The 27,917-nt window shown below is 47.4% G+C and overlaps 3 protein-coding genes and 1 non-coding gene across 4 annotated transcripts in view; 2 read left to right on the forward strand and 2 right to left on the reverse strand.

The window, feature by feature from the left end:
• The window catches only part of LOC135819137 (espin-like), a 9,182-nt gene extending 6,140 nt beyond the window's left edge, over positions 1 to 3,042 (forward strand). Inside the window, exons 8-11 of the mRNA XM_065332296.1 lie at positions 1 to 119; positions 398 to 1,376; positions 1,625 to 1,677; positions 2,244 to 3,042. The exon at positions 1 to 119 is cut by the window's left edge and continues 73 nt beyond it. Of these exons, the coding sequence (XP_065188368.1) occupies positions 1 to 119; positions 398 to 1,376; positions 1,625 to 1,677; positions 2,244 to 2,273 (1,181 nt within the window). The 3' untranslated portion in view covers positions 2,274 to 3,042. The remainder of the gene's footprint in view (positions 120 to 397; positions 1,377 to 1,624; positions 1,678 to 2,243) is intronic.
• Positions 3,043 to 3,745: 703 nt separating this feature from the next.
• On the reverse strand, positions 3,746 to 19,010 carry LOC135819146 (uncharacterized). Its single transcript, XM_065332308.1, has 13 exons — positions 18,840 to 19,010; positions 16,969 to 17,153; positions 15,586 to 15,807; positions 14,672 to 14,958; positions 13,622 to 13,739; positions 11,353 to 11,521; positions 9,105 to 9,352; positions 8,424 to 8,456; positions 7,202 to 7,324; positions 6,810 to 6,854; positions 6,295 to 6,435; positions 5,368 to 5,481; positions 3,746 to 4,274 (listed from the first exon to the last, which is right to left on the reverse strand). The coding sequence occupies exons 1-13, from the start codon at positions 18,892 to 18,894 to the stop codon at positions 4,086 to 4,088; spliced, it is 1,929 nt and encodes a 642-aa protein (XP_065188380.1). The 5' UTR covers positions 18,895 to 19,010; the 3' UTR covers positions 3,746 to 4,085.
• Trnaa-agc (transfer RNA alanine (anticodon AGC)) lies at positions 10,540 to 10,612 on the reverse strand. Its single transcript has one exon. It is a non-coding gene; the product is annotated as a tRNA-Ala (tRNA).
• A 139-nt stretch (positions 19,011 to 19,149) lies between the features above and the next one.
• Positions 19,150 to 26,128, forward strand: LOC135819156 (probable ATP-dependent RNA helicase DDX28). The gene is made up of 6 exons (XM_065332319.1): positions 19,150 to 19,290; positions 20,601 to 20,770; positions 22,420 to 22,489; positions 23,090 to 23,229; positions 24,136 to 25,012; positions 25,491 to 26,128. The coding sequence occupies exons 1-6, from the start codon at positions 19,236 to 19,238 to the stop codon at positions 25,751 to 25,753; spliced, it is 1,575 nt and encodes a 524-aa protein (XP_065188391.1). The 5' UTR covers positions 19,150 to 19,235; the 3' UTR covers positions 25,754 to 26,128.
• Positions 26,129 to 27,917: the final 1,789 nt, after the last annotated feature.

Here is a 27,917-nt window from a genome sequence, read left to right on the forward strand (position 1 = left end):
GCAAGCTGATCGACCCGGCAAAGCGCCCGTCCAGGATGGAGGCCGATGCCCTAGCTACCAATGAGCTGACCAAGCTGGCGATGGAGGGCAAACGCCACGTCTTGCCTGGCGTTGTTGAGGTGCGTGTCGACGTCCACAATTGAATACTTGATATCGCACGATTACGCTGTGCAATGTCTAAGAATGCAACATTGCTACTGGGGGGGGGGGGGGGGGGGGAGATGTCAGAAGTTTGTTTGTCGCTTCATGACATGAAGCGACAAAATTTATTGTGGTAATGCATCCTACATGTCATCACCTGCGATTCTTCTGTGAATGAGATAAAGACAAAGCTTGACTCCAACAGATTCACAATAGTTCTCTTGTACATGTATCTGTGCACCTTTTCTATGTACAGCAAACAACAACAACAACAACAACAACAACAACAACAACAACATTGACAGTCCCTGACCTAGGCGTGCCGGCAGCACCATCGAGGAAGAAGAGCGACAACCCTGATTCGGACATCTATGCCGTGCCGCAAAAAGCCCGTGGACAGAAGAAACAGTGGGACGGCAGCGGGCCGGCTCGACTGCCAGCACCCGAGGCCGAGAAGGCTGCTGAAAACGCAATGGCTGTGGTCAACGAGACACCTGCAAGCACCCCGGCCGACCAGAGCTCAGACGAGAGCGAGCCTGATGACGACATCGTGCCGCCACCGCCGTCATCTAACGGACTGGGGCCTCCGCTCATGGGCTCCACGCCGGTCAAGGCGGCAACGCTACCGAGGTCGGTCAGTTCGGCGAGCTACGCCAGCACTGCCGGCCCAGCGCTGCCACCGCGTACCGACCAGTCGAATGAATTCATGGACCAGACCGATGGCTCAAGTGCTGCCGGCGCTGCTGGACATAGCTCCGGTGTGACGGAGAGATCCACTGACAGTGGCGACCTAACCGATGGTTTGGATCAAGTTGCCAGTCAGCTGATGATCACGCCAAAGAAAGCTGCCCCGGCCATGGGACAGCGACCGAAATCCGCCACTACATCCAGAACACAAACCGCCAACTTCAATCTGGACCTATCGCGCAGCAACTCCGACCCAAACACACCGACAAAGTTGATATTCGACAAGAACGGACGGCCTATTCCAGCAGTGCCATACCCCAGACTCACTCGCCAGGGCATGTTTGATTCACCTACGCACAGTCCGAAGGCTTCTCCGGTCGCATCGCCCTCTGGGTCGCCACTCGTCCTCCGAAAACCGTTTGCTTTCGCTGCAAAGCCTCCAAGCTCGCCGACGGTGTCGCGAGCCCACAGCCTACCAAAGACGCATGCGAATGAGGCGGCCGAAACCGCTGCATCTCTCCGCAAGAAGTCAGCGTCACTTGGAAATGGTGAGTGCTGAGCATGGGGTGTCACCGAGCATTGGCTGAGCCTGGAAGGGACACACCATCCGCAAAGCCGCAACTCTCTGTACAGGACACACATTCTATTTATTCGCAAGGGACATACCGTTACCGTTGCATGCTAAAGGGACTCTCCCCGTGGTGATGACATCATCGTGATAATGAAATCGTCAGGCGAATGTTGTCCTACTTGCTTGTGTGCTGTTGTTACGCGTGCATCCCTTTGCACTGTCCAGCTGACTCGTCACACCACAACTTCATCAAGAAAACAGACGTCGCAGACTTCCTTGTGAGTACAGTGTACTGGTGTGAAGTCCGAAAGTTCGAGTCCCCCGTGTGAATACTGTAAAACATGTAATTTTAGGTGTATTAAAATTAAAATTTCGGTGTCAGGGACCTGCCAGGTTTCAGGTGTAATTTAGAATTAGGTGACCAGCGTTCCCTTCACACACAGTGCATACGCTGGTGCCTTTTAGGTGTAATCTAAATTTAGGTGCTTGTTTTCTCTACCGAAATCACCGAAATTAAAGTTACACCGAAAATATCGTGTTTTACAGTACTTCCTTTTCCAACAGCCACATCACATCAATTTTGGAGTAAATCTGTCCAGAAAATAATGTCAAGTACTGTTGTTGCCTTTGGTCGCATGCGGTTTTGCACAAAGTGTTCAGAATTGAAGTAGGACACAGTCTGCTACTGTTGCTTGTAATGTAAGTGTTGCTCACTGAACCATGTACAATAAACACGATGTCTGTGTGTGTGTGCGCGCGCGCGCGCGCGCACGTGTGTGTGTGTGTGTGTATGTATGTATGTATGTATGTGTGTGTGCACGTGTCTGTCGGTTACATCACACAGCGTGAAGACGATGACGACGATGCCTCGTGAACACCGGCTCTACCTGGTAACGGCTGAGATGACTACTGTCAGCGTACAATACGCTAACACAGCAAGCAGCACACCCACGCTGAGCGGTAATTACATGCCGACGGCAGTTTTTGAGGACCATCTCCAAGACCAGCACCAGTACCGTATTTCCTTGAACACGCCCCTTGATTACATGGCCTAACACACAATGATGATGATGATGATGGCCATGGCAGTTCAAGTAACGCCGGTACAAATTCTGCTCAACAGGACAACTTGACACTTTAGTCGCCTCACCCTGCACATATCTATTACAAGTCCACAAGACAGGAGATCATGCCTCTCACATCATTCTAGATCGGCATCAAGTATATCATTTCATGCCCCACTAACATCTGTACATACTAGTAGTTGAGTGTCCCCCCCCCCCCCCCCCCCTCATGTCCATACGTTGAGCACAGTTGATCAGAACCACCTCAAATAGCAAGACGTGTACTTGACGAGTACGACTTTAGTGCTTGCATGCAGAGACTGGCGAAAGTATTTTCATTTTGGAAACTGTGTACCAAGACTCTGCATCAAAGCCAGCCACCCACATGTACATAATAATGGTAGCGGCGACTATTAGCGGCTATTTGGTTATACCATTATTTGACGCATTTTGTACTGAGCGGCACCTTTTAAAAGTGGCGACTGGTTTGCCACTTAATGCAAAGCATTATAGCAAAAGTCCATAATCCCGGACTCTTAATTATAGGAATGATGTCATTGTGGTGACATGGGAGATTGAGTCGGACGATGTCATTTGTGAGTGCAATGACATCACTTGTACTCGATTTCAATTCGGATCAGATTAGATGCACAATGAACCGGTATGAAGAGAGTACAGTCAACTTCGCTAATAACGACTGCGGATATAACGACAATTCGCGAATAATGACAGAATTTCCATGCCCAGAGCAAAGTACCTTCCAACTGTAATACATTATAAATGAGACTTCGGGTATAACGACACTTCACGAATAAGGACACTTTTTTGATGCCCCGCCGAGTGTCGTTATAAGCGAAGTTGACTGTAGTACTATTTTCTGTATTTTTGGCAACTGCAATACCCCACATCTCCAGTCCACATCTCCAGTCCACATCTCCAGTCCACATCTCCAGTCCCTGCACGTGAAAAATGTCCACGTTTGCGTACATGTATGCGTGTGTGTGACACGGTACGTGCGACTGTATGCATCATTCTTATCTGGCCACCATCATGAGCAAAAAAACAAGAGCAATGCCTTGACCAGACCACCACCTGTTCAAGGAGCTTTGATCTTGTTTTCCTGGTGTAGCCTGTAGCCGTGCCCGACATCACAGGGCTCGATCTGAACACGTGACATAGTGAATAGCCAAACCTGGGGTGTGAGGGCGATCCTGGCCTATGCGACCAGTCCCGGTACAGACAAATCGCATTTGTGCACAGCGGCAGCACGGAACACGTGGCGTCAACGGGTAGAAGAAATTAGTTCTACAGAGTCCAGTCTACAGTGATCAAGTGCACCAGGCTCAAGCGTGGATCATGAAATGAATAATGGTACAATGACAGGACATATCTCTAACGTTAGCACCACTGATCCAGCAGTGGAATCAAAGAAGAAGAAGAAGAAGAAGAAGAAGAGAGAGAGAGAGAGAGAGAATGAAGAGAGAGAGAGAGAGTGAGTGAGTGAGTGAGAGGGCGAGAGAAAGGGAGAGTGAAAGAGAGAGAGAGAAAGAAAGACAACAGCGCAATGATACCACCGAGCGAAATACAAACTCATGCATCCGCCATACAGAATATGGTGTAGATCAGGACCGGCGGACCTCTTTGGCCATTCGCGGTAGGTCCTTGATGTCCAAATCATAGAGCTCAGATAGCCACTGCACGAAAAACGTCTTGTCGGATTGCCGTGGGAAGTGGCAGGGCTCGTAACGATGCTTGCGCACTGCCTCGTTATAGCGTTTCTCGGCTACTTGCACTAGATAATCAAACTCCACCTAGGTAGAGGCGTAAAGGACAGGAAGGCACATCAGAACACTACTTTGCGAGATCTCCTGACAATGGCACACACATTACAGTGGAACAATGGCACAAACATTACAGTGAAATCTCGTTGAGCAGAACACTGATACTTGATAAACTTTGGCTTTAGAAGAACTAGTATTCGTAACTCGATTGGATAAATCACTGGTTATTCACTGAGTATAAAAATTAATATGGATCCGAAGAACTCTCGTTATTGCAAACAAATACCTTCGGTCCCTTGGTATTCATCCTGAAGAAGTTACTGTATAGTGTAAAGCAGGGAGTAGTACAATACCGGTATTGTACTACTCCCTGGTGTAAAGCGATAAACTTTCGTGGTGCGCAACTTTTGCGTTTTCAAGAATTGCGCTGATCCACGATGAGAAACTTTTGCGATTTGATCTCTTCAGTTGGATCTTGTACTGTCTACAATCAATGCACAAAGCAGTTTGCGGCGATTTATATACGTGAATGTGTGATGGTCACGAAAATAGCGAGATTTAATCTCTAGCGAAAGTTTCTCACTTTACAGACTGTAACAGTAGACTGTATACGGGTAACCCAATTTTAGTCTGGAACATAGATAAATAGATACTGCCCCCCCCCCCCCCCCCCCACCACACACACACACACACATCAATAGATACTGCCCCCCCCCCCCCCACACACACACACACACATCAATAGACACTGCTCCCCCCCCCCCCCCCCCCCACACACACACATACCGTAATGTCGTGTATTGCTTAACCTTAATTAAAGCCGGGCTTATTCCTGTAGAAGCCGGTGTCAGTGCTAGGCTTCTATTCACGCCAGGCTTGTATTTGAACCACATAATAATCCTGTGTGCTTCAATACTAAAACCAGGCGTATGTGCCACCCGTGTATCTTGAAAATCAGGCTTGTATTCGAAACAGGTCACTAAACGAGACCGGCTTTAATACAAGACACTACGGTAAATAGATACTCCCCCACCCCCTCCCACCACCACCATCACACACACACACACACGTGCGCACATTGAAATAACACTGCCTACTTGTACTTGGCTGAGCAGCAACTTACCGATCGATCCGAAGTACGAATTTTCATGATCAAGTCGCGAGCTTCACCAGTTACCACCGGAGTCGGTGCTTCACCACGCACCAACTGCTCCAGCTGTATCAACTTGTGATACATCTACCGTGAACACAATGGAATAGAAGAAGGCCCAGAATCAAATTGAGTTGCTGTACTTCACGAGTTGTCGTCAAGAACTCCATCACACAATGCCTGTGAAGTGCTGTGTTTGCCGCACCAATACAATCACGATTGGCAACAGTGGCAGCGGCAGCAGCATCTCAGCATACGCATGCTGGCAAAAAGCAACAACCAAGTGGTTGTCGCAAGAACATACGTGATTCGAGGATAGAAATATAATATGATACAGTACACACACATACATGATACAGTACAAGAACATACGTGATACAGTACAAGAACATACATGATACAGTACAAGAACATACGTGATACAGTACAAGAACATACGTGATACAGTACAAGAACATACATGATACAGTACAAGAACATACATGATACAGTACAAGAACATACGTGATACAGTACAAGAACATACGTGATACAGTACAAGAACATACATGATACAGTACACACACATACATGATACAGTACAAGAACATACGTGATACAGTACAAGAACATACATGATACAGTACAAGAACATACGTGATACAGTACAAGAACATACGTGATACAGTACAAGAACATACGTGATACAGTACAAGAACATACATGATACAGTACAAGAACATACATGATACAGTACAAGAACATACGTGATACAGTACAAGAACATACGTGAAACAGTACAAGAACATACATGATACAGTACAAGAACATACGTGATACAGTACAAGAACATACGTGAAACAGTACAAGAACATACGTGATACAGTACAAGAACATACGTGATACAGTACAAGAACATACGTGATATAAGGACTTGACAGGGCTTTCTTCCTGATCGATAGCATCCATCGCCTTGGCACTGTAAAGAGCTCGATTAAGGTATCCAATATATGCATCGACTAAAGTGTGAGACAGAAGCAGGTGACGTTTTTCGACCAGTTTCTGAAAGAAGAAAGGAATGAAGATGGAAGGCAGAACAGAGTATTTCTTGCAGCACATTAAGATGTGAGTGAAACACAGATTGTGCGTCTCTCTCTCTCTCTTTTCACACAAGCAATCACGCTTACACACACACACACACACACACACACACACACACACACACACACACACACACACACACACACACACACACACACACACACACACACACACACACACACACACACACACACACACACACACACACACACACACACACACACACACACACACACACACACACACACACACACACACACACACACACACACACACACACACACACACACACACAAGAGAGAGAAGCCAGGCACAGGTTTTGCCACAGCACTCACCGAGAAATGTGACGTCTCGTAGAACGCGTCCCTGGCAAAAATCACCTGCAGTGAGCACAGGGAATAGGAACACATTTGGAGTGGTTTGAGTAGCATCACATGCTCTCTACTGTGTCACTGTACAGTGTATACAGTATACACACACACGCACCTCAGACCTCAGACCTGCCCATCGCAGGAGCAATGATAGCGAACAGCTATGTTAGACATAGCAACTAGTGCTGGCACGCACACACGCACACAAAGCAAATACGATGATGTCATTTGTTTCACCTCTAAACGGTTAAAAAACATTAGAAACACGCTTTACAGTGAAATACTCCAGCCAATACGACAATTCATGTGCTGAACGCAAAACACCCACACGGAGTAGAGTTTTGAAATTCACTCACCTGCACCCACTCAATGGCACCGCCCAGCAACATAGTGACAAACTTGCGAGCCTCGAATCCGACCAGCGAAGCGAGTGCTCGGTCGCCGGACTGCTGTGCAAACGGTCGCAACTCGTACACATCCTAACAGCGACAACGCCCAAGGCCAGCACCAACAACAGCAGTAGAGACACAAGAGCGGCAGTAGAGACACAAGAGCGGCAGTAGTACAAGCGGCATGCATTACATGCACCGTGTGGCCAAACGATGACAAGCGAGCGACTGCAATACCAATACATGTACCGGACAGCAGCCATGTGTTACGGAGAGGCCTGGATAACACCAGCAAAGCGAGGGCTCGTGAGCGCATGTTCTCTCATTTTGTGGTATCCCTAGGTCACGGGAGGGGGGGGGGGGGGGCAACCAATCATTAACGGTACCTACATGTACAGGAGTTCTGATGCAATTGAGCGGAATTAAATTTTAAGTTGAATCTAATCTTAGGTGGTAGGGTGAGCAATCGGACGCACTGGAAATAGGAACCGGCTCAAGAAAGGTGTGCTTTGAAAAGCAACTCATTTTCTACCGTAGGGAGTTGACATATGGCTGGACTTCTTCAACAAAAAGGTGACTTTACCGTAGGAGGTGGGGAAGTCACTGGACTCTGGCAGAAAGTGGAGTTCTCCCAACCGGTCTTTATCAAACCCTCCTCACTCTCCCCGCCATTGACTCCGTCACGAAGTAACAGTGACCCTTCCCGTCTATAACCGACTATGTAAAACAGAGAGGTTCCAGGCTGTCCAAGAGAGTGCTCAATACCGAGAGGCAGAGCTACTGCAGTCATTTACACTTTGCAAGTTTGTGGGTATCTAAACCAGTACTGATCCAGATTTACTCATTGCTGTTTTCTGATGATCGCTTAGTGCGTGAAACTCAGAGTTAAAACACTTTTTTCGTCCTCTTATTGTTATAACCGACTATGCATTGTAGATGTTCATACTACATGCACGTGGTTGTGTCGATGTGGCTCCTGAGTGCACGTCCGCGGGCCTGTGGCAGTGCGCATGCGTGTTGCAGTGTGTCGTGTTCCCTGTTTGTTGCAGCCAGGTGTCCTTTCTGTGTTTGCGAAAAACAGGTTTGGTGCCGTGAAGCGCTACAAAGGATAGTCCAGGGGTGGTGATTGAGTCAAGGAGTGCGTGGCATCTAACTGCTACACTACTGCACTGCTAGCTCAGTTCCTTACCGGTTCCAGGCAGGCATACTGGCGCACAATCATCTGCAGATTGACGAGCACAAGAGGAAGATGGCAACATAACAGAGGACACACCCGCAGCATTGACAGCACAGTCAGACAAGGACACCTGCAGGATACAGTATGTATCGGCACGAAAACAAGCTCTCGCGTTCGTACTGGGAGAGGTTCTAGCTTCAAGATCTGGGCCCAGAGAGCACACCATCTATGCAGGATGGATCAATGCTTACACCAACACTATAATGTACAGGTAGAGCAGTGCTGCAAAACCGCCAGTTCTCCACAGCTACTGAATAGGTCATGGCAATGACATCATCACACACGCTTCATAAGGTAGAGTGGCAGACGAGTGCACTAAAAACGATTGCACGAGTGACTCACTACGGTGCCAAATGCGAGGTCAAATCTACTCAAATTCTATTCTTCTGCCAGTCATTGGTAGTGCATTCCAGACCCTTACTACCACCTCATGCCCCCCACCCGCAGTTGCTGACACCGAGCGGGGATCCATTAGACTTGAAGCAGTCCTCACTGTGTATTAGAAGCACAGATGGCTGCACACAGTCTATTCTCCTGGTATATGAACCACCATTTTACCATTTTAATACCTTCCGGCCAAGTTCATTGCAAAATCAAACAAGAAGTGCAGTGAAGAGGCACTGCCACTCATACCTCTGGGTCGTTCCAACGGAACACGCAGCCGACGTCTTCATCACTGGTCGGCAGGCTGACGTTGTAGAGCTGCGATCCGCTCATGGACACGTAGACCAGATCCTCCGGGTTAATCAGGCAGAATGGCGAGCTGCCCGTCTTGACGAGGCGCATGATGCGAGTGTTTCGCACATGATCCATCATGCTGTCCGTATCCTTCTGGTACGGGCTCAGTAAGGACTTGGCCAGCTCAAGTTGTGCTGTATTCTCTGAAGCACACCAGACACATGCGCATACCGTATTTCCCCGATTAGAAGTTGCATTCGAGTATAAGTCGCACCCCTGTTTTCAGGTTTGAGCCATATTGGTTCTTTCTAGGGCTGAAACAACTATACCGATAACTCGCATATCGATCGTTAAGAGTGCAATCGATAATCGTTAGTGTTCAAAACGAGTGCTAACGATTTATCATGCATGCATATCAGTGACAGTATTCTAGCCCTTGCACTCCATCCGATAGTGAATACGAGTACAATCATGTACTTCCAAGCGCGGTAAAATTGATTTGTGGCTTTGAAAAAAGAGATCGGGAGAGAAGACTTTGTCTTTTTGGTTCATTTGTGTGAGAGGTTGGAGATAAGAGCAGTTGCCAGAGGGTGATGACAAGATTCTTTGCTCTAGAAACAACATGAAATTCTCTAGTTCATGTTGATAAAACCAGCCAGATTTCCACAGACGTCAACAGTGCGGTGCCACAAATTTCTAATCTATCAAATGTATCATGGAATTTATTCCGAGGTACACGAGTAGAGCCGACAAGAATTGATAAAACCAATACATCGATCGTTAATGATATTGGTTGATCGTTAGGAGTTATTGAATGATCGTTTCAGCCCTAGTTCTTTCACATTATGTAGAAGTCACGCTCGATTGTAACTAAGTTACACCTCCTTCTTTAAAATTTGCCCTTGAAGTTTAGTGTAAAAAGGTGCGACCTATACTTGGGAATACAACTACTGAAAAACATGAAACACGGAAATAAAATGAATGGACAACGGCAAGAGTACATAACCCCCCAGAGTGTGCAACTCCACTATGGGTGCTGTCCCGACAGAATTTCAAGTTGACGTCATTTTGATGATGCAATGCGCACTGTACACGGATTATCAGACGAATCCGGAACCTGTGGTTGACCGAAGCTCGAAGCCGATCGATCCTGTACAAATTATTGCAAAGAAAAACGTGTGATGCGTTGACACCCGTACACATGTTGTAAATCACTGGTGCAAGGAGCATTGCGTCATAAATAATGACGTCAACTTGAAATTCTGTCGGGACAGCAGGGTATGTGGGAGTTGCACACTCTGGGGGGGGGGGGGGGGGTTATGTACCCTTGACAACGGACAAAGGGAAACTTTGAAAGAAACCAGAAAAATGAAAGAAAACAATGATTGCCTGGAGAACCCGGGTATCGATCCCGGTACCTCTCGCATGCTAAGCGAGCGCTCTACCATGTGAGCTAGTCCCCCTGCACATCAGCTACAGAGGAAAGACGGGTTATGACCCGAGCACGGACATCGCCGCCTTCCCAATTACTATAAAGTACTGTTGATCCGCCCCCACTCTAATTTCCGCCCCCTGTCAAATGTCTGCCTGTGAAGCGACAGGGGCGTATACAACGAATACACGATGTTGAACCGACGCATGTACTGCTGTACACAGTCTGTGCCAGTTCAGGATGAAAATGTGCACAATCCAGCATGCCAGGTCTGATCTTCTGCTTTGTCGTACCGCACTTGAACGACTTGATCTGATTCCCACCCCCTGCTGAAAAACCAGCTGGGAAGCAACACGGCGTGGGGGAGGATCAACGGTACTTTACGGTACTGTACAAGCGGAAGTTTTCGTTGGGAATTTAATTTCGTCATCTTCGTCCAAGGAATTTTGGGACTAAATTTAATGTAGGACTAATAACTGTCGATGTGTCTAGACTTTCACATCAATGAACGAAAATTTCCACCGGACGGACTGTCTTTCTTTGGAGTTGGGCGAAATTATTCACCAACTAAATTGTCTGCAATAGGTTTTTTCATTTGACCCGACGAGACCTATTACTACTATTTGACGGACCTATTGAAGATGGCAACAACGAATTATAAATTGTCTGCCTGGACAGTACCATATTGCCAGTACCAGGGAGTCGTCAAATACTATACTTCAAAGTAGTATTATGACGACTCCCTGGCCAATACCTAGTACATGTACTTACCAGTTGGTGGATCCTTGAATGTTCCCTTATATGGTTCAGCTGATAAATCCTGTAAACGCTCAATCAGTGTGTTGTTTGGTGGCGAACCGTAGAGGTCATTCAGCCGAGCGTAAAATGGGAAATACCATTGGTAGAGGAACTGGGCGACATCGGGCCTGCAAGCCGGCTCCTGCAGCAGCAGCAGCAGCAGAAACGGCAAGGGGGAAATGAGCAGACAGACGAGCACCGGGTCATATAGACTCTCAGTGTACCACCAATTTCATTAACATGCTAACTGCTAGTGTTAGCATAGGGAGATGAGAGGTTCTGGCAAGATTTGTGAATAGCAGTACCATTACGATGCGCATGAAGACATTATTAAAACCAGGGAGTCGTAAAATACGACTCCCTGATTAAAACTAGAAAATCCATCCCGCAGAAATTCGTGATCTCACAGCTGCGACAGATCCCGCAAATTTCGCCCTTTGCCACAAATTCCGGAGTTTTCGCAAAATTGTTGCAAATTTTCCAGGAAAGGGAACTTGCAGATGCAACGATCACAAAAGAGGCCGTTGTGCACCAGCGGTGCACCCAGAACAGTTCAGGTACGGCAGCTGTAACAGTAACACCTTTCCTTATCACACTTCCTTCACACCTCACCCTACTTGTTATCTTCTATCACTTCCCTGCTGTTTCTCACACCATTAGTTCTAGTTCGTCCTCAAAACCGCTTGCTTGCTGACCAACACGTGTCTTATTCTTCAGCCAACGTTTACAGCACTTGCCAGGTAGTACTAAATGTTTTACTAGTTTTAGCAAGAGTACATAACCCCCAAGAGTGTGCAACTCCCACATACCCTGCTGTCCCGACAGAATTTCAAGTTGACGTCATTATTAATGATGCAATGCTCCTTGCACCAGTGATTTACAACATGTGTACGGGTGTCAACGCATCACACGTTTTCCTTTGTACAGGATCAGATGGGCTTTGGTCCACCACAGGTTCCGGATTCGTCTGATAATCCGTGTGCAGTGCGCATTGCATCATAAAAAATGACGTCAACTTGAAATTCTGTCGGGACAGCACCCATAGTCGAGTTGCACACTCTTGGGGGGTTATGTACTCTTGGTTTTAGTAGTACTCCCCTGGTGTGTACATGCAGTAGATGATGGACTAGCAGACTTGTTTCGACGCGTGGGCCACATTTGGGCACTACTGTGACTTTAAAAGATGCAATTGCTTGGGCTACAACTGCTTGCGCCGCATTTTCACTGCAAATACCGTAAAATACTGCAAGAGCACCCCACCTTAATTGTATAGCTAGAGAAAGGAAAATCGTAAGTCAGAATGCAACTAAGTTTGAACGGTGAGATAATCTTAGGGGGCGATTGTTATCATCTGCAGGTTTCGGTAGTCGGTAGAAAACTACTTCTTTCGGTAGAAAACTACTTCTTCCGGTTTGAATATTTCGTTAGATGTGTTCGTTATTTCAACCCCAGGCGGTTCTACTTTCCTCTGATTAGAGGCTAGTAGAAGTCAGTAGAAGTTGGTAGAGGTACGGTGCTTTGTGAATGAAGGACCATGAGAGCTGGTACCGTACATCGTACTGTACCTACTGTTTTTCTTCGTCCAACATCTGTTCTCGAGTGAGGATAACAAGGATGCAGTTTACAGGGTTATGGGCCGTTACATACCCGATTGGTTGAGAGGCCCACCTCCTCTCCCCTGACTCACTTGTGAGGTCTGCATTCGCCACTAAGGCGAAAAGACATAGTGGTGGCCTGCGGAAGCGAAGGTTATAGCTTGTGTGTTTCTGAACATTCAAGTGATGCTAACGTGGATTCCGCGAATAGTATTACTTCAAGTATATTCTATTTATATATTATTACATCAGTTCTACTCTACTCCAGCAGGTAGAAAAACAGTTCAAAAAACGAACGCAGCCTTTAATAGTGAAATAAGGTCAAACATACTCGTAGCATGTTCTTGTGTGGAGCTCGCATCCACTCAACGGCAAACTGAGCAGGGATAGACTGCACAACGAGCAATACGTGTACATGCTTCCTGGGCCCGGCTATAAAATCAAGGTGGGGCGCTCGAGCGAGGCGGGCGTGCTTGCGGTACTTAACGGTACATATAACTTTGAGGCACTACCGGCAAAGCTTCACGTGCACCCGGCGGAAATCAACAATCAGAAACCAGTCAATCTGAACACCATGCACCTTCTTTGTTCGTTCTCAAACGGGGAAGAACAAAGATAATTTTGCAAATTCCTCCCGAGGAACGTACCAGGGTTGCCGAGAGCAGCTCGACCTCCTTGTCCGACAGGAGCTTTTCACCGATCAAGTCTGGCCAGTGCGTGTAGGGCTGCTCGTTGCGCACATGCCGATTGATGATATGATGTATCCTGGACGAAAGGCAACACAGAACGGTGGCGGAACGCACACAAAACACGTCAGCAACGTAGATGAAGCAGTCCTGTGTAAGCTACCAACACGAGCTGCACAACATGATTTAAAACACTCTACGCTTGACGAAAAACCGAACATTCTTCTGTCAAATTTAAGAGGTTTGAGCTACCTTAATAAATACTCAGACATTAGTCCAGACATGGCTGAAATCAAGCACTGCATTGGTAGATTGATCAGCTATGGATAGACAGTTCTTAAGACATGTAGCCTTTTACGGTTCGCGTGAGACTCCGGATGAATTTTCTAGTATTCTACATCTGTAGCAATGCTGCCACCTTCAAGGATCAAGGAGCAGATGCAGCACTTAAAGCAGTCAGTGGGAGGTGAATAGGTCAGACCCATCACAAAGAGGTCGAAGACCGAAAACCCCATTCACTGCATCCCCGTTTTACCCAGGCACAACAATTTAAGGTTCCAAGTTTAGACAAATGCAAGTAAACAAGAACTGACATGATAAGAAATTGCTGACATCAGCAGTCAAGAAAGACTGCTGACAATGTGCTTGTAGTTGCTACACAGTGCATTCATCCATCAGGAAAGGCAATATCATCATGAGTACAGACCAGCCTGAGGTCAGCAACCATCTCCGGAGTGCATGGAAACACCACCAGCCGGTCTCTCAGCACAGGCTAAACAATGGTGGGACTGGAGGCCTGAGATGACCAGTCTCCAAAGGCAGGTGGACTCTAAATACAGGTGGTCTATGAAGACAGGTGGTCTGCAAAGACAGGTGGTCTATGAAGACATGTGATCTCTAAATACAGGTTGTCTCCTTTTACAGCGGTTGCTAAACACAGGGTTTCACAGCACTCCGTCTGAACATGGTCCAGAGGTGACTGCCCAGGCTAATTCCACCCGTAGGACTTACCAGAGACCGCGACAGAGCAGATCGAAAAGAATTACTTTTGAAACGGTGGTCTCCTTCACCTGCCAGTTACTTGGGAAAAATGCATTGACGGCTTCCAGCGAGGACTTGTACAGAAATGGCCGGGCGTGGAACTCGCGCGGGTTCTCGACCATGGATAGGGCCTCGGTTAGGCTCTCACTGCGATACAAGAGGCAATCTGCAAACGGCTGGGCCACTTCGACCATCAACCCCATGCCACGTGCAAAGCCCAGCACAAACACGGGAAGGTCGCGGATCACAAGCCATTCCTGCAGTGCACAAAAACGCAGACCAGCCACACTGAATGGAAAGAAGTGCCCCGGCATTGGCAAAGAAGTGCACCGGCATGGGCATTGATCAAGCCACTATTCAGTGTCACCACCAAACAAACAAAATTCATGGTTTGCGTCAGACTCGGCTGCAGGTCGAGTTTTCCGCATCCGCAGGAACGCGACCACCCTCTAGGATCAAGGCAGGAACGCCACCACCCTCTAGGATCAAGGCAGGAACGCCACCACCCTTTAGGATCAAGGCAGGAACGCTACCACCCTCTCGGATCAAGGCGCAGATGCAGCTCCTAAGCGGTGGGAGGTAAGTAGGTCGGATCCACCACAAAGTGGCACCACCAACGCCCTAGTTAAAACTTAAAGCCTGGCGACAAAGCCTGCAATGCTGAGCACAACACAATGGCACAGAACACGAGCACGGTACAACACCTCAAATTCTTCACTTCTGCTAAAGAGTACTTTTAAGCAAACATGTAGAAAAGAAAGAAAGGAAGACCCAAGAATCAGATATCAAAACTGGTGTGTGTCCTCTTCTAGCTATTTCAGCATCTTCAATGCTTGGCAGCACTGTTGGATACACGCCGAGTACCAGTCACATGCTCTACCTACCTCCAGATCATAGTGATGTGGGTGGCGGAGAGACCTGTTGGAGAGACACTCGACCACCTCGTTGCTTGTGGGCGCGTAGACGACCACCAGGCGATTGCCAGAGGTCTGGCGCTCGAAGGGCATTCCGGCGGTTGCGGCGACAAAGAACGGGCAGCAGTGGAAGGTTACAGACGAAATCTCTTGTGTGTGAGGACCAAAGATCTGCTGGACACGCTTGAGGATCTGCAGAAGAGAAAACGACAGAAACGAACTGTTAGAGTACGGAGCAGAAACCTAACCCAGTCGAGTAAACACTACATTCACCACAAAGTAGCCAGCATGATAATGGCAAGAAATGATCAACTGGCTTTCCCTTTTGTCTCGCAGATTATTAACACATACTTCGAAGCATGCGCATAAGTATTCGCAACGCATGCACGGACACACACCGGACACACACCGTTGAATCTTCAGAATTCCCACCACCAAAAGTGATGACAGCCGTCATACACACACGCACACACGCACACACACACACATACACACACACACACACACCTGAACTTGCTCACTGCCAGAAACTGGTTCCATGGGCCTCCTCCCCTTGGGAGAGGGGAGAGAGACTCAAAAGAAATTTTGGAAAGATGATTCAATGGGCTATTGAACTGCCCAACGGCCGACAGCCCACAAATCGACAACCTACTGGTGGACTTGAAAAAATATGATCCCACTTATGGGCTCACTGCACCGCAGTAAGTGGGTGAGGACAAGGTGCAGAAAAATGATTGACAGCATCAGGGTATCCGCCCCAGGATCCAACTGCAGTTCCCCCTGCCCCCAGTGAAGGTAATACTTGCTACTACACACACCCACACGCACGCACGCACCCACACACACACACACACATACTGTACTGTACTTGCTCACTGCCAAAATTGGTCACGTGGGTCTCCCCAGCAGGGCCAGGAGAGGAGAAAGAGACTCAAAAGGAATTTCGGAAAGATTACTCAATTGGCTATTGAACCGCCCAACGGCCAACACCCCCTGAAATCCCCAAAACTCTGGCTGGAATTAGAAATGATCCCACTTATGGGCTAACCACACCTCAGTAAGTGGGCGAGGACAAGGTGCAGAAAAAGGATTCACGGCCTCAGGGTGTCCGTCCCGGGATCCAACTGCAGTTACCCCTGCCCCCAGTGAATGTAATACTTGCTACTAGTGTGGGCGGCTAAATCAGAGTGGATCTTATAGAAGCTTCTACATGCACATACATACACACATACATACATACATACATACACACACACACACATACATACACACACACACACACACACACACACACACACACACACACACACACACACACACACACACACACATGGATGGTCACGGTCAACCTACGTCGGCCTTGACTTCTTCAGTCAGCGTCTTTGGCGTGTGCGAACGCACAATACGTCGGAGTGCAGTCAGCTCATCCTCTTGATCATCTAGAAATGTCACCGGCGCGAGTGTGTTAACACGGGCCTGACGCACTGGCTGCACAGAGAACTGGCATGTTTGAAGTTTCACCACAGGTTGTGGCACGGCTGAAGGACAAAAAAAACGTGAATCATCAGACGTTAGTGGATGATTTGACCACCAAAAAGGAGGTCCAGCGCTTCATAAAATGCAGTCAGACCTCGCTTGATTGTACACGTTTCTTTCCAGCAAATGTATCCAGATAGCAGGCGAGGGAACCAGTTTCAAACTGTTTCCCCTTTCAAAAACAACTTCCAAGGAAGCAAGATACAAATTATAGAGCAATAAAATTTAATAGAGAATCAGACTATTAAAAGAATAAAACAAGCTTCAGGCTGTTTACAATCAACATTTCGCCGTCTACTCAGATGGATGCAGAAGCAGAAACTGACCAGTAAAATAACCTCTATGAACAGCGTATAGGTGATATAAGCAGCAGTGGGTAGATACAAGAGAACAAACACAGAAAAAGGAGCAAAAGATATGAGTATCACGCGCAGAGAAACATAACAAACCCTACAGCTACGCACTAGTTATGTAGGCGTGAGGAGGTGTGATCAGCGTGATATGCATCGTGATAACAATAGATGACAAATGGACCTGAAGACAAGGCAGTGACAGTAAGTGCTACACGTAGTGGATGCTTTGAAATGCTGATTGTGAGGAGCCAAGCCTAAAGCTTGCTTCAATCCTTAGTCTGATTGCATTTCGTCTTCAAGAAAACACCAGATGTGGCATACCGTACTTGACAATTAGTGCCCCTGGGGCACTATTTTTCAATGTCCATCACAGACGGGGCACTACTCAAGCGAGGGCAATATTCAAGAGAGAGTATTATTTTTTCAAAGCTAGCACATTTACGTCATCCAGCATAAAAGCAAAGAAGGCAAAGCTAAACAGAGCCTAAATTTACTGTAAACTATCATGACTCAACAAAAATGGCAACAAGAACTGCGGTTTTGATCCTGAAACCACCAGTGCAGTCACATTGACAAGAAATTAGCAAAAGAACACCAAACTGGCACATGCATACACACACACACACACACACACACACACACACACACACACACACACACACACACACACACACACACGCACATACGCATACACAGATACAAAATAAAGCGGTGTGGACCCTGGCTAGCGCCAGACGCTACTAAAGTAACGTCTTTTGCATAGCTTTGGGAATACATGCAGCTGGACCCTGACTGTGCCAGACGTACTATACCGATTCTAGTGGTTCTCTGGGACAAGTAGTCACCTTATCAGAGGTGAAGCGATACCCTTGATATTGTGATATGAATCGTGAATGAATGGCTGCCTGGCACTATGGCAGTGGTTTTGGAGACACAAGTAGATGCACAATGACATGTACTAGTCTACTGGTATCAAAAATGTTGTCTCCTAAAACGTTGATACAGTAGTGAGCAGATAAGACTCGGATTGAGAGCCATGGATTAAAGTGAAAAAAAGAAGGACCAAAGGTTGACAAGCAAATTAGTTATCTGTTGTAAGCACAACACTGACTTACCGGTATGTGATACTGACATTCAACATCAGGCCGTTGAATGTCAGTATCACATCAGTGTTGTGCTAAACTTGTAAAGCTTTGGTCCTTCTTTTTCACAGAAGTGAGCATTTTCAAACATATGCCCGAAATGTCATTGCAATCCTTTTGAACAAATTTCATAATGCTTTCATTTACAAAAAAAGAGAACACATGTATTGCATAACATGAACACGTATCTCACCTAGTCTCCTGGCCGAGCATCCTACCATACGTAACACTGAACGGCGGAGTGCCATGGTTGCATGCTGGTCACCAGACAAACACGACTACAGGTAGCCCTCTAGTACTGGACTCAAGAATACCTAACTAAAATAAACAAATCCTGAACGAAGTCGAAATGACCCACACAAAATGAAAATCAAACAAAGCGTGAAGAACACGCGTGACGGCGTGTTGCGAGATCAAGGAACGGGGATTTCCCCACCCAATTAATTTAGTGCATCATACGATCATTTTTCATTTCAATTATTTTCAGATGAGATACCACAAAATTTAATGTATTCTTGATAAATAATTGCTGATTCATAATATCTTGTCTTGTCAGCGTAGCCGTTGTGAGCAGCATGTAGGACGAAGTATGGCGTACCATAGTTCGGTGGTTTGCATACTGAGAAAGTCCGGTTGGATACGAGGTAAGGGTCGCACTGTGCCGACACTGAACTGCTGTTTTGAAATTGCATTGTATGTTGAGCTGACAGCTGTGAATTCAACACTGCATTTTGAATTAGAATGTGAAGCCTCCACACGAAACTGCGTACTAAGTAAAGTAACTTCCTTTGAGAATCTCAAGAGGAAAGTGCTGAAAGCCCACACAGCTCTATGCACACAGATTCGCCTCCTGCAAATGTCACGATTTTTAGTGCAATGAAATAGCAACGCCCCAACAGAGCACCAAACTCAATGACAAACCCATCTCCTATTAACGTGTTACTTACAAACTCACACCATAAATCCTGGCGCTGACACCGTTAGTATGCCCGCAGTCGTCACTTCGACTACAGTCAGCAATTGAAACAGCAGGGGGGGGGGGGGGGGAGTTGCACCAACCCTATAGGAGCCTCCCCACATCTCGCAAAGACTCCCAGTGGTCAAACTACCCTGCAACAACCCCCAAAACAGGATCGCAAACAAGGGCAAAACACGAGCCCGGGGGCCCCAAGGCGGCCAACCCCCTCGTTCACAAATCCAAGCACGGGCGCGATTGAGTGGGGGACGTGTTGCGCAGCGTCATCTCACCTTTCAGCGTGCTGTTGTTGGCTTTAAGCTCGAATCCTGGTTCGTAGACCACCGGTGTGTCAAAGACAATGCCCGCAGCCTTCATGGCCGAGACGATTGCTGTGTTGACGACTTGACGTCGACAATGTTGTAAGCACCTGGGGTGATATTGATGGTCGTTCTGGCCACCGCAGGCTGCCCGGGGCTCTGGTGGTGCGGTTAAGCGAGGTCTGACTGTAGTGCACACGATAACACTGATGAGCTCATCGAATGTGCATTGCCAACCAGGGTTGTAGAAAAGCCCAAGCATGGTGCTTGCTGTCCACTTTGCCTTTTTTCAATGCCCATTGGCTACACGTGTGTGCGTGCACGCGCGCGCGCGCGTGTGTCTATGGTGTGTGTTGTGGCAGCAATTGAACAAAATACTCTAATTTGAGAAATATTTCGGTGCATAATATTTTCGGAATGAGGGCAAAAGGCCAGGTTAGGTGAACAGAAATTTTAGGTCGAGAGAAGCAGTTCCCTGTTGGATTATGTGTGTTTAAATAGTGTTTGTTCGGTGCGTTGAATTTTTAGGTATGAAACAAATGCACCGAAAGCACCGAAAATAAAAGTACACCGAAAATTTGTGAAATTACAGTATGTGTTTTGTAAACTTTTGTTAATTGTTCCTTTCAACTCCCTAAAACTTATGAATCTTTTATATCTTTTCTGAATGGTTTATCAGAGCTCAAGCCAGTTCGAGCACTGTCTGTTGCAGCCACATTGCGAGATGGACACCAGCAGCAACAGCAGCAGCACCACCGGCCATCATTTGCCGAGCTTGGCATCCATAGTGCTGTTGTAAAGGAGCTTGCTAAGCACAAGATCACAACTCCGACTAAAATCCAGGCGAAGGTAAGATACTGTTTACAAGAGTCTGCGTCCAGTGCCCGTATTCTTGTCCTCACCAGCTGTGTTGATATCACTGCCGTTGACACCGTGGAATGTGTTGTCCAGTGCAGTTGAACCCATCTGCACTCGGGAGTCGTATAAATATGACTCTCTGATCTGCACCGGTTCGTAGTGCTGTATTGCGGACTATGTCTACTACAGTAAAACCTGCCCCCCCCCCCTCCCCTCCCCTCCCCCCCTCCCCCCCCCCCCCTCCCCCCCCTCCCCCCCCCCCTAACCGGGTGCCCTTGGTGCAGCGGAAACTGTCCTGATATGACAGGATTCCACTTGATCCAGGGATGCATGTTCGATCCACAGGACTTTGGTGCATGAGAATTCGTCCAGTCAATACAGGATTCCGCTTGGTACAGAACTGGGTCCGGCAAACACAGGTTTTACTATCGTAGCTAGTGACGCTACTTGAAGTACAAAGTACTCATTGTTCTGCAATGTGTAGTAGTACCAGTGCTGCTGCTGCTGCTACTGCAGGGGCGTAGCGGCCGGTCCGGCTTTGGCCCGACCACCTTTTGTAAACGCAATGTCCAAAGTGCCCAGAATGCAGGATTTTGCACCCTAATTTCCAAATTTTCACGGGGGAGAGCCCACTGCCCCCCCCCCCCCCCCCCCCCCCCTCCGTCCAGACGACCTCCATACGGCGGTGCTACCCGCCTGTACTGTAATGTCGCAAGTACATGTATATCCGTAATCATCTATGCAGACATGGATGGCTAGGTGGATTAGAGCTGAACAGCATCTTTTCTGGAACGTGTATTGCGGCAACTCACAGGACTTTGCAGCTGCAGCACAATGAATGAGTGCACAGAGACTGCAGTGCAGTGCCTTGTCCTGCGATAGTGCTCAATGCCTGTGATGGGCAAAGCGCAGTACACAAGAGCAGTACGCAAAGGAAAGTAAGGGCTTGTTTGTTGCGACTCAGAGTTTCATGGCTTAACAACCAATCATCAGGTACTAAGTATTGTTGTCTAATGATTGGTTGTTAAGCCATGAAACTCTGAGTCACAACAAATAAGCCCTTGCATTCCTTTGCGTACCTCATGTGCAATAGATGAGTGCTATGTCCTGGTGGTCAGGCCAATTTGATGGGGACTTGCCATGTGAGATAGACATGTGTGTATCATCTGGCCAATCCCATGTATAGAGCACACTGCACACTAGAATATGTATATGTAGCAGTGGCGTAGCTCGGGAAATATTTGTATGGATACTAGATATCTTTGGCCAACCAAGTCTAGATGTATTTGAGGTCCTTGATACAGATAATACATGTTATTCCACTAGAGCTTTAGAGGCTAGGCGAAATATCTGGCAGTTGTAATACATGTATACAATACAGAAGCGTGTAATTGATATCAAAAGTACCAAGTTAGTACACTGTTTCAATTGATATATAAATATATACAAGTACACTGGCATTTCGACATGTCCTGGCCAACCGCGTACTAGTATGGACACCTGACTGCAAAGTATCTACTCTCGCTACGCGCCTGTGTAGTATATATATATATATATATATATATATATATATGTATGAATTATTCATTCCACTCACTGTGCATACACATGCATTTTTAAATTCTCTGCGTGCACCTCAGGCCATTCCAACGGTGATCAAAGAGAAGAATGTGTTTGTCTGCGACCAGACTGGATCAGGAAAAACACTGTGTAAGTACTGTAATTACGTAGATTGACCGGAGCTGAATTCTACCGCAGTTGCTAAGGGTATGACCTGAACTGAGTGCTATCACAGTTGCTAAGGGTATGTGCTTGCTGTTAGCAAGAGTAGATAACGAAGAGTTTTGGGCTCACTCGGTCCACCGCAGTACCGGTACTCTGTTTATCATATTAGTCTTCTATGGCCATTTCGCTCACTAATGCTATCATGTGCAGCCAGAGATCAGAGTGCAGAGAACTGGTACATTGGTCATTGCGGCCACGTGAGTCCAAGTAGAACAAGAGACAGTAGACCCATGCGTCATGTACTCAGCAGCTGATCAACTGACGTAGTATCTGCATGACGAGCATGGAAAGACCTACGCGCTTGATCATGCTTCTGCCAAGAAATGCCGTATAGAACAATCTGCTGCGAGTGAGTCTATCGCAGCTCAAGATATGAGTCAAACATTCCCGGTCATACTCTCTCTGCTTGTACCAATCTTAATCTACACTGGCGCTTCTATCACTGATTTCTTAACAGCACTTGTGATCTGTTTTTAGCTGCAGATGTTGGTAAACAAATTTCTTCGGCTGATTTTTGCTCAACAGGTTATCTATTGCCTTTCTTGAACCACTTTGCTCAAGAGCACCAGAAGTCTTTGGCATCAAGGGTTTCTCAGGCAGCATCATCCACAGAGCGATGCTTGAAGGGAGTCGTTGTTGTTCCGAACGAACTCTTGGTCACACAGGTAATTCAATCGTAATTGCACCATGTACTATAAGATATTGACCGCCGGAAGGCCGTGCGTAAATCTTCACCCAGCACCACAACACATTGGTATTGTTCTGTGCGTTTTGCACACTTGGGTCCAGGCGCTCAAAGTTCAGACGCACAGGCAGTGGAGTTATGGCACTGAGATGCACTCCTGCTGCTACATCGTATGTGTGTGACTGTGTGAGACATGTACTACATGGTATGTGTGTGTGAGATGATAGATGTGTTGGGTCATGTGCATGCGCACTCACGCACTGGGCTAGGTCCTGAAGTTGATGTGAACTTTGGGACGGTCAGGCATGTGTGGCTGTGCACCAAATGAGCCTGGGCCGCGGAGGATAGGGCTTGAACGTGATGACGTCAGAAGTCAACAAATACTGACTTTTGGGTCTTTTGCGTGTCGAATGCTGGTGTGGCTTGATGTCCTGAAACGTCAGTCCTATTCGACCACAAACGTTCATGGATGCATGCAAAGCTGGATCCAAGTGGATGCCAAAGTCGGCATTGTCATGCCTCCTGCCAGGCCGTGACGTAGCATGTTCAAGCCCTATTGTTCGTGCCGTGCCTCTGACCTGGGTAACAGAGCTATGCCAGTGAGTGTGTGCCTCTGACCTGGGTAACAGAGCTATGCCAGTGAGTGTGTGCCTCTGACCTGGGTAACAGAGCTATGCCAGTGATGCCGTGCCTCTGACCTGGGTAACAGAGCTATGCCAGTGAGTGGGAGCACTGTACTTGTAGCTGTGGCGTAGTTGGTAGCTGGTATGGCAATTCGTACTTCTATTCTTCTGAATACCCGTTTGTTCATGCTGGCTGTTTCCTGTTTCATGGCTTGTTTTCTGCTGCTGCTGATGTGTTGTTGTTGCTGCTGCTGCTGCTGCAGGTGTGCAATGTGTTCAATGTCCTGGGCAAGTCTTTCGGTGACGTCGCCGCCACGCCTCTGCATGAGTTCAATCGCCTGCGAATCCTGCCCAACACCAAGCTGCTTGTGGCCAGCATCGACGGCCTGAAGAAGCACAACCTGGCGCTTGAGTGCGCTCGTGTAGAGCTGTTGGTCTTGGATAACATCGTCAACGATAGGTTTGCCGGCGGTGATGCTATAGACGTGCTCAATAATTTGTTTCCGCAGAAAATTTCTGGCAAGTCCAGGCCATTTGCGCCCAAAGTGGTCTACGTCGGAGCGACACTGCACAGGAGAGCCGCGGGCACCGCGCGCCTAATACAATGGATGAAGAGCATGAACGCATGCCGGGAAGCATGGGTAGCGCCTGGCGAGTCGCTCTACCGCTTTCCGCCTTCGGTGTCCTTTCTGTTTGAGAACTACCAGGCTGGCGAGAAGGTGCATAGCCTGATCAGGTGCTTGAAGTCTCTGCGGCCGTCCAGAGGAGTCACACCGATAGTGGTGATACACTGCAGAGACGCAGCAGAAGTACTGCATGTTACCAAGCAGCTGGACACCGCCAAGGAGTGGTACACGGAGACGGACAAGAGCCTGACGGGCGTCACCAACTGGTGGCAGTTCCGCTTAGCGCCCATGGCAGACCTGTCCTCTGCCGACGGCTACGAAAGCGCCGCACAAGCCATCAAGTCGGTGAATACTGGCTCGAAGAGCATTGTTGTATGCCGCGGCCAGGACATGGCTGGTATTGACATACCAGGCGTGGAAGCCGTCATCCTGGCCGACTTCAACGAAATGACTGACATAGAGGAGTACCTGGACATTGCCGGACGAACTGCCCGACTCGGCAGACCTGGCAAAGGTGAGGCTTCCATTGTCTGCAGTATATTTGTATCAGGGCCACTGCTTTCATGTGAGGGGGATTGTTCATCCAGTGGCAGATCAAGGGTCTTTCCAAGGCAGTATCTTTACATGGGTAAAACTTGATTGTGTTTACTCTCATGGTCTTGTAGCAGCAGGGGAGCACTAGATAGATGGCTGACTGGAAGTACTCTCATCTGTTAATTGCATTGCCAGTAGAATGTACACCAGACCAACTGGTTGCTGTGGGAAATATTCAACTGTTTATCAACTGTTCAGCTCCCAGTAAGCAAGACTGCACACACTTGTGTGCAAGGCAGACTTTTCTTTTCTAAATACAGCACCTGGTGATACTACTATACTATCATTGCTCCTTGGACCACACCGCTTCATCAGACTGGGAGTTGTTTTGACCCTGTTCGTGGCTGTGTGGTTGTATTCTGCTCATCTGTGCATGCGTGTGTTTGTGTGCACCGCAGTGTTCTGCTTGCTTCCAAGCGGAGAGAAGCGTTCCAGCATGTCACTGCTTATGGAGAACGTCCTCGCGCACGATCAAAATGCGTCATTCTCCATGGCATCACGCCGCTTTGAGCGTCAGAAGATTGACCATAAACTTGAAGCATGGCGCTGGACATTGGAAAAGGCCACCTCTTCAAATGTAGTGGATAGCTACATAGATCGGCTAACTGAGCATGTTGATGGTGTCCTGTTGCAGGACGAGAACGACCAGCAGTTGACCTAGAGAGCAGTGCATTGCTGGCTCGTGTTGCCAGTGTGTGTGTGTGTGTGTGTGTGTGTGTGTGTGTGTGTGTGTGTGTGTGTGTGTGTGTGTGTGTGTGTGTGTGTGTGTGTGTGTGTGTGCGTGGGCCTACCTCCGCAAATGTTCATGTGCCTTGAACGTGTCTTGTACGTGAGCCATGGACGTAGTATTAGTAGGAATACTTCGGCTTTTCACCATGCACTCATGTGATGTTCTCTACAGGAGAGAGACACTCTGAACAGCGCTATTCTCATTAATCTGCTTGCCATTTCTTGTTGACAAATGGGCTGGTACCCAAAAAACTTCTCCACTGTATTTCGCCTCTCAAATATCTAACCACATGATCGGTAATCTGAGCGTGGACTTTGTGTATATTGCGTGTGTGCCTGGTGTACCAGTACAGTAAGTATCGTTTATAAAGTGACCGGATATAATGATATACCGGTTATAGTGATAGAACACGTCAAAATCAAAATCAAATCTGAAAAAATACAGCTAAAATATCACTATATACACTATTATCGGCTATACCGATATATCGCGTGATGGCCTTCAGGAAGCAAACCATATCAAATGTACAGGAAAATATCGCATATAATGATCAAGAGTGATCTTTCTGCATGCTCTTGTCCGTTTCTGGCTGTGTTGCCTCTCACGATGATGTTGCCAACTCACGTACACAGCCACTCATGTCTATTTCTGGCTCTACGCAACTCGTTGGACACCGAGTAGATCTACGATCTACGTGAGCACGGATCCAGCTCAGGCTTTTTTTGGAGAACACGCTGAAGAAGCAGCCATGCCACATGATGTATCGAAGTTCTAGTACATGTACAGTCTGTACTCGTACTGCACTAGCACTGCCATGCACTCCTCTGTGTCATGCACCGCGGTACACAGTCCGCGGAGCATGCATGCACTTTCAGCATGCTTTTTCCAGCGTGTACGCATCATTTCATGTGCAGTCATGTGCCGCGCATGTGTCGGTCAAACATGCAAATCGGCTATAGAGGACTTTCCAATGAGTCATACCGTGCGGCCTATGAGGATTCGGGCCAAAGATCATCGAGTTCACCAACGATCAAAGGACTTGAAACGGAGCTTGGGTGGCAAAAAAAGAAGACTGCACTGGAAAGAAACAGTGTTTTTCGAAAGAAGTTCCATTTTGCATACTGTAGTTTGAGAATACCAAAGGGCTGCTCGCGATCGGATGTTCCCACACCTGGATCGTCTTTGAGTTGTTATCGTTTTCCCTACGATGGAGAACGACGGAACCAGTGGATGACGGACACACGACTCGAGAACTTCGCTCCTTATGCAAATACTTCGAAGTACACGAATATTGTTCCATCACTTCGTTGGCGAAGAGAAAAGTCATGATCATCCCTGTCACCCCAGTACGTATCGAATTAACTAACTAACTTGTTCAGCTCATTTGTGGCAGCACCAGTAAAGGCGGAAACACGAAGATGATTCCGAACACTATCAACTTACTTAGTTTGTTGGGGTGCAAGGTATAGCTGGAGTTTGATGATTGATAGTGCTGATGCTGATGGTAATGACTAATGTACCCAGCTCTATTATGCACGTGCCTCTACATGACTGGTGGTGCTAGCTATAGTCTAGTACTGGCCCTGGGTGCAACTCCGGCATTATCTCTTCCATGCGAGTGTGTATGCTTCATGTTCTGCACAATGTGTATTTCCTTTGTCATGGATAAAATAATACCAGTACTCTGATCGACCTACTTGCGCAATCTTCTTCTGCTTCCCACTTGGTTGCTGCGCTGTGCAGTTCTTCATCTGCTGGGGCACATACTAGTATACCTCATCTTCTGTCTTTCTGGACAATTAGGTACATGTATTCAGCTTCTTGATCTTCTTGTGGTGAGGATCATCTTGATCTTACTTCTTGTGTAACTCTTGCAAAGGCAGTAATGGAGGACACTCTACCGGTAATCAGCAACTGCTTATGGAGAATGCCAGGTCGAGGGACGACCAGGAAAAAACAATTGCTGTATTGGATGTGCATTCATCAGCGTGTTTTAGGATCAGGACAACTAAGTTCGCCACTACACCAACTTTTTGGCTACATAGGACCAATGATGATGATGGCCGTGTTTGACTTTGTCAGCTTTTGTGCTACC

The sequence above is a fragment of the Sycon ciliatum genome, chromosome 1, assembly GCF_964019385.1.
Source record: "Sycon ciliatum chromosome 1, ocSycCili1.1, whole genome shotgun sequence".
Classification (NCBI taxonomy): domain Eukaryota; kingdom Metazoa; phylum Porifera; class Calcarea; order Leucosolenida; family Sycettidae; genus Sycon; species Sycon ciliatum.

Excerpts from the sequence above, each read along its gene's own strand:
- LOC135819146 (XM_065332308.1), bottom strand. The coding sequence starts at position 18,894 with ATGGCACTCCGCCGTTCAGTGTTACGTATGGTAGGATGCTCGGCCAGG. Across the intron at positions 11,522-13,621 it reads AGCTGCTCTCGGCAACCCTG|GAGCCGGCTTGCAGGCCCGA; the intron begins GTACGTTCCTCG and ends CTGCTGCTGCAG. Across the intron at positions 6,855-7,201 it reads GTGCCATTGAGTGGGTGCAG|GTGATTTTTGCCAGGGACGC; the intron begins GTGAGTGAATTT and ends TGCTCACTGCAG.
- LOC135819156 (XM_065332319.1), top strand. The coding sequence starts at position 19,236 with ATGGCGTACCATAGTTCGGTGGTTTGCATACTGAGAAAGTCCGGTTGG. Across the intron at positions 19,291-20,600 it reads AAAGTCCGGTTGGATACGAG|AGCTCAAGCCAGTTCGAGCA; the intron begins GTAAGGGTCGCA and ends ATGGTTTATCAG. Across the intron at positions 25,013-25,490 it reads ACTCGGCAGACCTGGCAAAG|TGTTCTGCTTGCTTCCAAGC; the intron begins GTGAGGCTTCCA and ends TGTGCACCGCAG.